The following is a 12,070-nucleotide window of genomic DNA, read 5'->3' as shown; positions in this document are numbered from 1 at the left end:
GAAATAAGGTATCCCCCTTTCTTCTTAAACTCTGAATAGTTTTCCAACTTCTTACTGACGGTTATACAACTTCTTCTTTCCTCCTCTTGGAATAATAATAATCAAAAGGATTTAGACTTGAAATCGGTATAGCACACATGTAAGAAAAATAACTAACAATAGTAGTTTTCTCGATGCCTTTGTCTTTATACGATATGGCTGAAAGACGAACTCTTCTTTAGCGGGTGGGAGATAAAGGTATTCTTTTTTTTAATTTCCGTTCTTTCGTTCTCTCTTCGTAAACGTATCTTTAATGGGTTTGACTTTCTTGGCTTGTTATACTCGAACGAGCTAGCCTACCGTATCTGTCTGCTAGTTTGTAAGAATATAAAACAAGAAAAAAAGGATAAGAAAGTGCAGTAGTAGTAGTAGTAGTAGTAGAATGAAGAGATTACAAACTCTGTTGTCAGGATTATATTTTAAAAAACGGTGATAAGAGAAAGAGAGATATATCAAGAGAGAGAGAAAGAAGGAAAATAAAAGCTAGTTCCAGTTCTTAATAAACACTTTTATATTCCTCCTTTTTTCTTTCGACAGACAGAATATCTCCCTGGTTTTGGCGAGAAGGTATAGGATAGGATAAGGATAGAATCGGCTGTTGTTTTTGTGGTTGAAAAAGAAAAGGATGATTTTATTTTGATCGAATCGGACGGTTTTCGGTAAAAGCGGTATGAGTAGTGGTAGTAGTGAGGAATAGTAACAATGGCGATAGGATGTAGAAGCGAGGCGAAGGAAGTTTTGTGTAACTATTGCTTGAAATACTGATTTGTTCGGTACAGAAATGTATGTATAAGCAATAGTGAAGATAACGAACGAACGAACGAGAGAATGTATATTGAAAGTGATAAGAAAGAAGGAGGGAAAGAGGGAAAGAGGGAAAGAAAAAGGAGAACCAACCTTTTATCTCAACAGAGAAAACAAAGAAGAAGAACAGAAATCCAAATAGACAAAAAGTCCAGGAGAGGGATTTTGAAGTTGTGGGGGCGAAGTGAGGATACTCGCAATCAATAACAAGAGTATCAACACTTCAATCGGTGGCTTGAATAGAAGTCAAGAAAAAGAAAACTCATAATCCGTGAACCGCCAACAAAAGCTTTGACTCTTGAATAGAGGGTTTTTCTTGGCAAGGAAGGGACTAGAGAGTATCAAAGGATACTCTTTACTATAGCCCACTTCTCATTCAACCGCATTACTATCATCTTATAGAACGCACGAATTCGACTCTTCAAGGTGTTCTCATTCGTAGTCAAGAGGGAAGCCATCTCGAACGGGAATAGATGGAAATCGACTTGGTAATGATGAGAATTCTAATAGTTTAAAATAGAGGAAACCAGCTTTGCGCGAGTGGGTAGGAGGAGGCGTAATAGGAAGGAGATGATGTTTTAGTTGAAGATAGGATTCTGTCGACACGTTGGAAGTTATACAGAGCGTTGTAAGTTTTTTGAGATTGTGTTGTCCTTGGTGTATTTTAGTGTGGCTTGAATGGCAGTGTGGCTAGTAGAGTGTGGCTTGAATAGGTTTCAAGGTGGCCAAACTCTAAATCTGGCTTGGCTTGGCACAACACACAACACCTTTGGTAACTAGCGCTTTTGTGGCACCATGTTTGTGGCACATGAAGATACAAGGATTGTGACAACGTGACGACAGTGTCCAGTGTGACAACTTCGATGCCTGGTGCTAGCTCTGTGATCGATACTAAGTAAGTAAGTAGTACGTATCGCGATATCGACTAGTTTTTTAGACTTAATTAATAGACCAGCAGGACGAAACGGAATCTGTTGGATATGAGAACAGGAACCTATACCAGAACCTATTATGAATTCTACACAGGAAAAGTATACAGTGTATTGATGTCACGTCAATAGCGGCAAGACGATTTGATAGTCTCAAGATAATGTATCATACTTCGTATGCCTCATGATCATGCAAATACATAAACTAATATAATATACATACACCAAACAAAGATGCTATCAGATAATAAGGCGCCGTCCCGCCAAGAAAATCTTGGAATGAAACTAGCTAAAAGGAGACTAATGGTGGACGAGGTGAAATGAAATCTAACTACTCTTCATGTTGTCCCTTCATCTCCAACCCGTGACTTCGTCCCTCTGGATCATGATCCTTGAGCTCCTTCATTGCTTCCGGCCTCTTCGTCCTCTGCCAACCTGTTTTAAACAGTGGGCTAGGATTGAACTTAGGTAGAGGGTGGGCTTCGGTGTTGAATACAACCTCAGTCAGGGGGAGTAGATCGTTCGGGGAGAATAGAAGGTAGAAATATTTTAGTGTTTCGGCCTGTGTACATTGATCATTAGCTTCGTTCCCAATACCAGCCACGCGTATCGTATACAAGGAATAGGAAAAAAAGAACGTACCAACCAAAAACTCTCCATGTTATCTCTCTGAGATGGAGGGACAGTCAGGACAGTATTCAAGCTCGTAAAACCCCCACCTTCAACAGTAGTATGCTTCATGAACGCCTTAAATATCTTCCAGCCCCACTCCCTATAAATTTCATCCCCTGTCATCCTCCACATTAAGAACAAACTCTCAACCGTCTCGGGTCTTTGCAAGTTATGCGCGTCCTGGGATTTTATAACAATATCATCATGACCGGATTCATCCATGTTGAAGAACGCGATTTCGGGGGCGAGGCCCGTAGCTGTGACATTATACATTTCGTAGCAGGAACGCATTAGTTCCCTTGACAGGGTTAGGTATCCTTCCTCTCGTTGACCCCAAGATGGTGATTTTCGGGCTTCGGAGACGGTGGTGCCGTTTGTGGCACCGAGGAGGATATTACCAGGCATGAAGCAGACTAGATGGTCCATCTTTGGAGAGACTGTAGTCCCGACCCCCATTGGTAGTTCCGCTATGAAGGTGAACCCCGATGGATGGCTCTTTTTCACCAAATGTTTTTGAACGCCGGCCATGGCTTCATGATACATTTCTGCATATATCTCCTCGCCGGTTTGCAGATATTGTTTAAGAAGGTATTCGTAATAACTATCACCTCTACTACCTAGTCTGACTTCTCGACCCCTAAATTTCCCATTATTAGCGTAGATGAAGATGGGAACCAGGCCATCGGTTGGATGGTTGTCATCGATGATCTTAATCGCCTTTTCCGCCCGCTGCCAGTACACCTTTTCACCCATCAGCTTTGAAAGATATTTCATTTCTAATTGAAGCGTCGAAGTTTCGGCTGTTGACGAGGCTCCGCCGTCGGCATGGGATTCGATACCCTTTGATGTTTTCAGGTTCACCGATGCGTATGGAAGGCCTGAGTCTGAATTATAAGCTCCGAGAAGGCGGTCTGCTAGATCCGCTGCCTTTTCAAGGTATAGATCCGCTTCCTTTTGTACTCCCGAATCCATTTTATGAGTGGTCGCGAGATAATGTGCCGAAAGTAGCCCTCCTAACATCCGAATCGTTGTTTCGAAGGTATTAACTTCCTGGTCTTGGTCGTAAGTTAGGGTTGTTTGTACCCATTCTCTGGCCTGAGCGAGTGGTGTCGTAAGACCCATCAACATCATTGTATCAAGAGCATCGATGATAATCCATCCCAGACCCTTCGAGGCCATTTGTTTACCGGTCCGGGATATTGGGTGGAACTCGTCAAACCCCCAAGCGTATGTTTTGTAGGCATCCCAGGAAATAAGGAAGGCGTCCTTGACGCGTTCGCGACGTTCCAGCCATACTTTTTCCGGGGTGGATGATTGTTTTTTGGGTTTCTCGGTGAACCAGCCGGATTCCTTTTTTGGAGCGGTATCGTCATTTGAGGATTTTGGGAAATCTATATCACCGTCGTCGCCGTCTGTAGGAATATTGGCCGAAGAAGGACCGAAGAACCAATACACAGCACCAATAAATAAAATGGCAAAAACTGCGACTCTTTTCCTTAAAAACATATCACGTTTCCGACGTCGGTAGCCATATGTCGATGTGGTTGAAGAGTAATATGGTTTATCTTTATATAAGGGTAGATCCGAATTGGCTGACTTGAAGATGCCGCCTATACGGTTTTGGACACCTGTGGATTTGTGAACCGAACCGGAGGATGCCCAATAGGTATCCTCGTTCTGTCGCTGAGGATTTGTGAAAGAGGGAACATTTCGGGGAATCGAGAAGGCCTATATACTGGAGCATCAGCAATGAGAGGATTTGAAGAGAGAGATATATATACTTAAGTATATAAGGTCAGTATGGACATACCATAGTGGTGGACGAGGTCTCTCAGACGTAGTCGCGTGGTGGTGGATATTAGAGTTGGATACGTGCGCCGACCGGGAACTAGCATTCAGCCATTGTCCGTGATATATCCTGAAGCCTTGAATATAACCTCGAATACCCGTGCGAACAGGGATTATATATACAAAAGACGGGGGGATGAGGATGAGGTCGAGAAATGAGCGAGATGGAACTGTCCACGGTAGCTTCGAGAGGGTCTCTTAGATCTGTCCGGGGAGCGGCAGCAGCTGTTCGTTAAACGGGACTTGGACGGATTCGGCAGCAAAGACGAGACCGACAAAATCCCACCACCACCACCGCCACCACCACCACAACGTCTTCACAACATCTCCGTTGCAAACATCTGCTTCGACCTCAACTAGCTAGCAGTACCGGGGTAGTACCTATCGAGGGGAAAACAGACAAGATGGTGTTCCTTCATTCTATGATCATTGCCGAGGGCGTTCCCATATTCGTACGTACCTCCATATACTAATAATGAAGAGGAGTACAAACTAACAAGGGCGAAAAAAAACTCTGCAGTCAGCCCTTCAACGCTTCTACGGCATCGGCCCCAACATCGCCTCCAGAATCTGCGCAAAACTGACCATCTACCGGACTGCTAAGCTCGGAGAGTTAACTCAGAAGCAATTGACTCAAGTCCAGCAGGAATTATCGAAATTGACCATTGAGAACGACCTGCACAAGAGTATCGTGGACAATATCACCAGATTGAAGGAAATGGGGACCTATAGAGGGAGAAGACATGCTATGGGTCTGCCGGTTCGAGGACAGGGTACTAGGACCCAGGCGAAGACGGCAAAGAAGTTGAATAGGGTGGAGAGAGGGTTTGCAGGAGCTAGGAGGCAGGGTTGATCTATCTACGCTACCGTGACGGCCGTCGCTATCGGTTGCCTCCTGAACCCCTAGTCTCCACACCTCTCGCGAGTTCCATTACAAAGCAACTGTATATACCTGGATGGTGTATACATATATGGATTGGGTATTTAAGTAGCCTAGATGATTGGGTGGAGGTAGATAGAGAGAGAGAGGAGGAAGAGGAAGAGCAGGGCAGGCTATATGTGAATATGTACATACATACAATTAGCATCATATTTGGCGTTACAGGATAAAATTACTGCCTACTTAGGTACTTAAGTACTTAAATACTTAAATAGTTACACACTACGATAATATCCGTGATAGTTCTAGCTCTAAACCTCTGGCAAGTAGTTAGCACAGACCCGAATACCTGGTTCGTCACAAAAACCACGGGGTCTTGTCAAATATCATTGGAGGGATGCCTATAATGGGACTTAATAATAGCACAGCTTATATGCGCGGTCTTGGCTGACAGAGTCGCGCGATAAAGCCACTAAAGACCACATCTCAGCTACGTCACCCCCACAAAAACACCCTTCTCCCTTTCACTTCTCGTAACCCCATCAAACTTCGAAGATAATTTAAAAGGAGGAACAAGATGACTGGATCATGAACTCTTTCCTTCAAATATAACATCGCGACTGCCGAATATTCAAAAAATGTGGATTCTACCGCTCGTCGGCTACGTCGGCATTGTCTGCGGCTTCACTTTCCTCACCCTCGCTATCGGTAAATTATATAGATCCATCACTACCACAACTTGGCACCCTAAAACACGAGTAAAGGAAAGAAAGAAACAATGAAAGAAAGCTAATTATAGTTTCGTGTAAAATAGCATCGGGTCTTTATTACCTCTCGGAGCTGGTCGAAGAACATACCGTCCTTTCGAAACGGATCTTAACACGACTGATACAAGTTATTATCGTCGTTCATGTCGGTTTATTCGCCATTGACCGGTTCCCGTTTTTACTCACGCTATTCAGCGGAGCGAGTCATGGCGTTTATGCTATGAATTTACGACGGTTTCCGATGGTCGCTTTGACGGACGGCTGGTTTATTGGAAGCTGCAGTACGTCCCCCTTTTAGAACTATCCCTACATAGTCACTACCTAAAATAAGTAGGCACTGATGCTAACTAATTAATGGTGGTTATAGTCCTGGTAGTAATAAACCATATCCTCTGGTTCCGTCACTTCTCCAAGCCCCCAGAACCTCTCTACGACTACTCCTCCTCCTCTTCAGCCTACAACAGACACAGAAACACTTACGGGTCGGCAGAATACAAGCCTATACCGTCGTTCAGTGAGATTTCGGCGTTCTTTGGGCTATGTGTGTGGTTGGTTCCTTTTTCATTGTTCGTTAGCTTGAGTGCAGGAGAGAATGTCTTACCCAGTTCGGTGGGAGGGGACAGTAGTGCCGGTGTGGTCGGTGGAGATGGGAAGAAGAAGGGCAGAAAGGGATTGTTTAAAGGAGGAATTGATGGAATTGGAGAATGGTTGGTGGAGACCGGACAGGCCTTTGGGATCGGAGGCGGCGGGCGGAGAAGAAGTGCTTTTGACTGAATTTATTGGGTATTGTAATATCCTCTCAGCCTACGATTAAATTACAGCTGGTATTCCCAAAGTCCACTGGGAAAAAAGCCAGGCGGGTCGGCATTCTGTGCCATGGAGCCGGTTTAAATAAGGGTCTGCATTAATGTGATCTAGCTATCTATGCCTCCGGTTTACTACCTAGTTACAATGCAATGACGCCAGTCTCCTACCATTAATTCGAGACTACAGCAGTACTATGAGATTATATTAATAAATACTAGCTCTCTACCAACATCAAACCTCTTCATATAAACGACTTGATCGTGATACCCTTATATATCTGTAGGTATCGATAGATGGATATATGTATCAATTATCAGGCGCGGGGTGACGGCTATACAATACCGGTACTTGGAATAATGGTGCTCCCTCCATACATCATTTTTATACACCATGTACAAAGAGGTACTCAATAGTCTTTTGATCCTGACACCCCGACTAATTACCTAAATATACATATACTACCTTTCTACAAGGATCGCTAATTAAGGCATACAGTAAAAGAGCATTTTTATGTTATAGTGAAGCATGCACTCAAGACTTTAAAATCTTATATAGACCCACCAATATGAACATGCCTATGCATATGAATATGCCTATATGGACAGACAATTTCGTATATATATACGTAGAACAATATACGTTAAATAAATACTACCATATGGATCCATGGATCATACCTAGTCTATGAAACAACTGCTAAGAAGTAGCTAGCTAAGATCTATCAAGATTGGGATCCTCCATGCTAATTACCTTGGCCGCCTTGACCACCACCTTGACCACCATATGGATTAACACCGTGGCCAGCATTGACACCTTAATTACCATTTGGATTATAATTACCATATGGATTATAATTACCATATGGATTACCACCTTGGCCACCATTGGCACCTTGATTACCATTTGGATTATAATTACCATTTGGATTATAATTACCATTTGGATTATAATTACTATTTGGATTATAATTACCATGTGGATTATAATTACCATATGGATTATAATTACCATATGGATTACCATTTGGATTAATCTGCTGGTGCTGTTGGTTCTGACCCTGACCTTCAGACTTGAGCTTCTTCTTCGACTCTGGGTCAGGATCATTATTCCCTAGAACAGGTATCCCCTTTCCCTTATTATTTTTATTATTATTTTTTTTTTTTGGATCCTGTGAACTTGGGTCCTGGGCTTGACTAGAATAATGCTGGAATGGGTTAGGGCTTGTCTCACTCTGTCCTAACTGAGAATTAAAAAGTGGCGACATGTTTTTTGCTAGCGCTTGTTGGAGAAAACTCAGATTCTCGTTCTCATAAGCTTTCTTATTGGCTCCCGGATTATCGCCTCTATCATTAAGAACAGCTTTGATGAGTTTATTTGTATAAGGGAATCTGCCATTGATCAGCAGATCGATTGTGGCGCGGTCAAGTTTGAGCTTGTCATATGCCGTAATCCTGTACATTGCCTCATAGAGCGCTGCATCTAACAGATACTCGGCCCGATGAAAAAATAGTCGCGAGAAGGGATGAAATACTGTAGATTCGCTGACGGTAGTACCCGAGCGATCGAGAATTAAGGGTCGTTTTGTTTTGTATCCATCTATCCGAAGTGTGTAGTCGATTGTGTATGCCAGAAATTTGGCTCGCGCTGCAAAATTTGCCAGGTGGCTATCATCTCCAGGAAGTTCGACTTTCTCCCAGCTGTATTGGAAATTCTCATTGATCTTATCATGGTTCCGTTTCTTTCCTTGGGGGTTTCGTTGCACTCCCAATTGGCCTTTGGTATTCACTACCCCCTTGCTGAAACCGTTCTTTTTCTCAATGAGATTGGCCTCATCGGTAAATAAAGACTGCCATGCCGATTCGTATCTATCTATATGTTAGGTCTATATTCGAAGACAGTAGAAGAGTCATCTGCATCTAACTCGCTTACCGTGTCATGCAAGAGTTTGCTTCTGATGACCCGAATACAAGATTATCTGCTGTCTGACTGCTTCCTAGGTTATTTTGATCACCATCTGGGTTGAGGCCTCCCCAAGAGTATGCACATAAATGTAACCACTGTGCATCGTAACATAGCATTAGCAACGGTCGGTTGATGTCAGTACTTTCCGGATCCTGAACGCGTACCTCAGCCATATATAATCCGTTGCTAAGTTGTCTCTTTTTGCACCCAGTCTTGGTGTCGTCCGGAGGGGTCCATTTAAACACCCTCTCCGCCAGCTTAAGTAGAAAACGGTAGATTAGTTTCCCATACGAACGATTATTCCAAGAAAAAAAATTATCAGGAAGAAGCTCATACTCCGGATGCCGAAAGCCCCATTACATCTCTTTGTGATTTCTGCGTTTTTCTCGTCCCTTTCGCTTCGATAATCTTTCTAGAACTAAGGATAATACTTCCATGTTTTTTTGATGAGTGTCTCCACCCCCCATCTTGGGGGGTTTTGGGAAAGAGTTCCAGTAATTTTGATTTTTTGAATTCTTCTCCTTTTTTGCTTGACTCTGGCTTTACTCCGTTTCCTTTCAAAGGTAGCGAATTATTCTTTTTTGATGCTCCGCTTGTTTCCCTGGGATGGATTAGGAATATATCCACTATAGCGTATGAAATAGTTTTGATTTCGGAATTTCAGATGCTTACTCTTCCATTCGGCCCAAATTCTGGTTGGTTCCTCCAACCTGTTGGCCTCCATCAAGTTGTGCCAGCGCTTCCTCTGCTTCTTCCCCCGTCTTGGCATCCTCTTCATCCTCTGAGTCCGGATCTAAGGCCTCTCCACCTCCTGCGAGCTCGTTGAAGTAATCATACATACTTTTTTCGAAGTCGTCTTCAATTGGTAAACTTCGAAGTGGACTACAGTGAAGAGCCTTTCCGCTTGCTACATCTTCTGCCTTTGGCTCTTGTAGGTTCAATGCTAAGTCTTTCATATAGCTCTGTATTTCAGTTTTATGGATGTATGTTTGGAACAATCCAAAGGGATTTTCTGATAACTATGCCAGTGTCATTTTGGTGAGTAACCTTAGAATTCTTGATGGTATGAACGATTTTATGCAGAGGGTAGCTTTGAATTCAAAGAATGCAATTGATCTTGATCGGCAATGGAAATTGAGGCACTTACCAGACAATAATCACTTAGGTGCTTTTCAGAGACATCTAGTTCCAATTGGTTCGTCCTTGGGTTTTCCTTCGGTGTCGTATATATATCATTGATGGCCTTAACGAGTTTTGCCATAAAAATGGGAACTTCGTCGTACCCTTTATCCTTGAATCGGTTCTCAGCTGTTTTTGTATATTTCACAATGAGTGGGGTTTTGAGATCTCTATCATCATATCTCATTCTCCAAGTTCTCTTGTTGCCACTAGCACTGACTTTCGTTCGCGTATCAAGGAAAGATCGCCATAATTTACGATGCTCTGCTGGAACATCCGCCTGATCAAGCCCTTTTTGTGCTCGGCTCCAGTATAAGGCCCCATCCTCGGTTCTAAACGGAATTAAATGAAACTGATTGGATTTCAGCTTCGTTTGTAGCTTTTCCAGGATTTCGGAGATATATTTCTCCCCGGTGCTGGTACTGTTAGGATATGGAACTTTTATCTGCTTCTGGTCGAAATTTACTGAGACTTCAGAATTATCCAGGGTGATTAGGCCCTCATTTTCAGGGTTTTGCGGTGTAATTTTCTCTCCTCCATAATTTTTTGATACTCTCCTTCCCAGTGGCATCTTGAGGTCTCCCGTGAGCCTAGACAGTGACAATATATGTTGGCATATGTGATTTACTAGCTTTCGACCTTGAATGGATCGCTATAGCGCTATCTAAAGAAGAACTTTACCACATAGAGCTAGCGGTCCATTGGCGCCTAAGGAATCAAGAAGTTGACTTACAATTGGGGGTTTCCAGGGTATATACCCTTCAGCGGATATTCCACCGCAAAACGAATGTAGCGTAAAGGAACGTATATAGTTTGAGTGGGATTGGGTAAACTCCCAGGAGTTCCATAGATATTGTAAGGAGTAGCCGGCTGAAAATTGAACGCTGAGGATGCAGCCAACCTAGCGAACGTAGTTTTGGAGTACCAAGCATCGTCCTTTGTACCAGCAGGGGCTAGAGTATGATGGAAAATTGGCAGCCCCTTGCCTTTTTGTATCGGCTCGAACAGATAGATTTCTCTGCTGGTTGTTGTAATGTGTTTTTTCCACTGATCTTTAAAGCTAACTGGGTCCTCTAGTTGCATGGCCATGGTGACAAGCTAGTTTAGAACTCTTGCGGGGTTTCTTTGCGAACAATATATATATGTTGATATGGATCTTGAGATATATATATATGATATCGATGTGTATGATGAGAATTTGAAGTGTGTTAGGAAGAAAATAATACGTAGAAAAGCAAAAAGAGTGCTTGGAACGGTTGTCTCGTACCCAGACCTGGAAGTTGGAGCGGGTAGTTTTGTAATAATTTTGAAGACGATCTTGATGGTGATGCTAATGTAATAAAGCTTCGATGCCCGTCGCATTGCCTATATATACTTACTTATACCTATACTATACCTATACCCATAATCCGGTTAGCTTCTATAACTCAAATGCTTATGAGCTAGCCAAGAGGGAATTAATCGAATTTTGCGGCTAACGATGTCAATGCTGTAATTGATATCACAATCAAGAAGCCTTTGCAGACTTCTGCAGACTCCGCCCGCCAACTTCAATGCACGCGAGTGCCCGAGTCAAGCCGCGGGAAAAAACGGTTGAAGCTTTTGAGCTGAGACAGAACGCCATGGCGTTCCAAAAAAGTATATTGTTATGCAGTTAAGTGACCAAAGTCCCCTGCAGGCCTGTATGCGCAACCAATTGGAGAGCGTGCGCCAGCCGAAGTTGCGACTGCGATGTTCTTTTCCCTGCATAAAGCTGATAAAGTGTGCGCTGCATGCATAGTGCGGCTTCGGAATGCAACAACGGCGTATGCGTTGGTTGGAAACCCCTTTCATCCTATCTTTATAAGCTTTAGCGGCCGTTAGCAGGCTCATATTATAACATATTGTAAACAGCCTACCCAGGCGATTCAGCCCAACTTCAGGCCTGAGTACCGTGAGCTGCTTCTTTAATTCGTGGCCCAACGTGGGACAGGGTTTTCGAACGTTTCTGGTTCAGCCCCGAAGCCACACGCACGCCAGAAACTTTAAATATTCGTTGTTCCTCGTACATAGTATACCCGCACGACACCTTTGCGCATTTCGGAAAGCGAACGGCTGAATGATGCAGTATCCCATTCCGCATATAACATACGTTTGTCTGTACCTAACTCAGTTTTCGTACATATAAGCGATCGGTTAATTAA

General features: G+C 43.2%; 5 protein-coding genes across 5 annotated transcripts; 2 read left to right on the top strand and 3 right to left on the bottom strand.

Moving 5' to 3' along the window:
• Positions 1-2,103: 2,103 nt before the first annotated feature.
• On the bottom strand, positions 2,104-3,950 carry AOL_s00054g947 (uncharacterized protein; the record flags this gene model as incomplete). Its single annotated transcript, XM_011122263.1, has 2 exons — positions 2,104-2,334; positions 2,415-3,950. The coding sequence occupies 2 exons, from the start codon at positions 3,948-3,950 to the stop codon at positions 2,104-2,106; spliced, it is 1,767 nt and encodes a 588-aa protein (XP_011120565.1).
• A 746-nt stretch (positions 3,951-4,696) lies between these two features.
• AOL_s00054g946 (uncharacterized protein) lies at positions 4,697-5,145 on the top strand (the record flags this gene model as incomplete). The annotated part of the gene is made up of 2 exons (XM_011122262.1): positions 4,697-4,744; positions 4,813-5,145. 2 exons carry the CDS (start codon positions 4,697-4,699, stop codon positions 5,143-5,145), a joined length of 381 nt encoding a protein of 126 aa, XP_011120564.1.
• A 665-nt stretch (positions 5,146-5,810) lies between these two features.
• Positions 5,811-6,713, top strand: AOL_s00054g945 (uncharacterized protein; the record flags this gene model as incomplete). The annotated part of the gene is made up of 3 exons (XM_011122261.1): positions 5,811-5,880; positions 5,987-6,220; positions 6,307-6,713. 3 exons carry the CDS (start codon positions 5,811-5,813, stop codon positions 6,711-6,713), a joined length of 711 nt encoding a protein of 236 aa, XP_011120563.1.
• Positions 6,714-7,488: 775 nt separating this feature from the next.
• On the bottom strand, positions 7,489-9,065 carry AOL_s00054g944 (uncharacterized protein; the record flags this gene model as incomplete). The annotated part of the gene is made up of 5 exons (XM_011122260.1): positions 7,489-7,559; positions 7,605-8,611; positions 8,676-8,803; positions 8,873-8,965; positions 9,045-9,065. The coding sequence occupies 5 exons, from the start codon at positions 9,063-9,065 to the stop codon at positions 7,489-7,491; spliced, it is 1,320 nt and encodes a 439-aa protein (XP_011120562.1).
• Positions 9,066-9,376: 311 nt separating this feature from the next.
• Positions 9,377-10,976, bottom strand: AOL_s00054g943 (uncharacterized protein; the record flags this gene model as incomplete). The annotated part of the gene is made up of 3 exons (XM_011122259.1): positions 9,377-9,727; positions 9,856-10,477; positions 10,621-10,976. The coding sequence occupies 3 exons, from the start codon at positions 10,974-10,976 to the stop codon at positions 9,377-9,379; spliced, it is 1,329 nt and encodes a 442-aa protein (XP_011120561.1).
• Between the last annotated feature and the right edge of the window lie 1,094 nt (positions 10,977-12,070).

Source organism: Orbilia oligospora, assembly GCF_000225545.1.
Source record: "Orbilia oligospora ATCC 24927 unplaced genomic scaffold scaffold00054, whole genome shotgun sequence".
NCBI classification, from domain to species: Eukaryota; Fungi; Ascomycota; class Orbiliomycetes; order Orbiliales; family Orbiliaceae; genus Orbilia; species Orbilia oligospora.
Note: the sequence above shows the minus strand (reverse complement) of the source record. Positions and strands in the feature narration are given on the sequence as shown.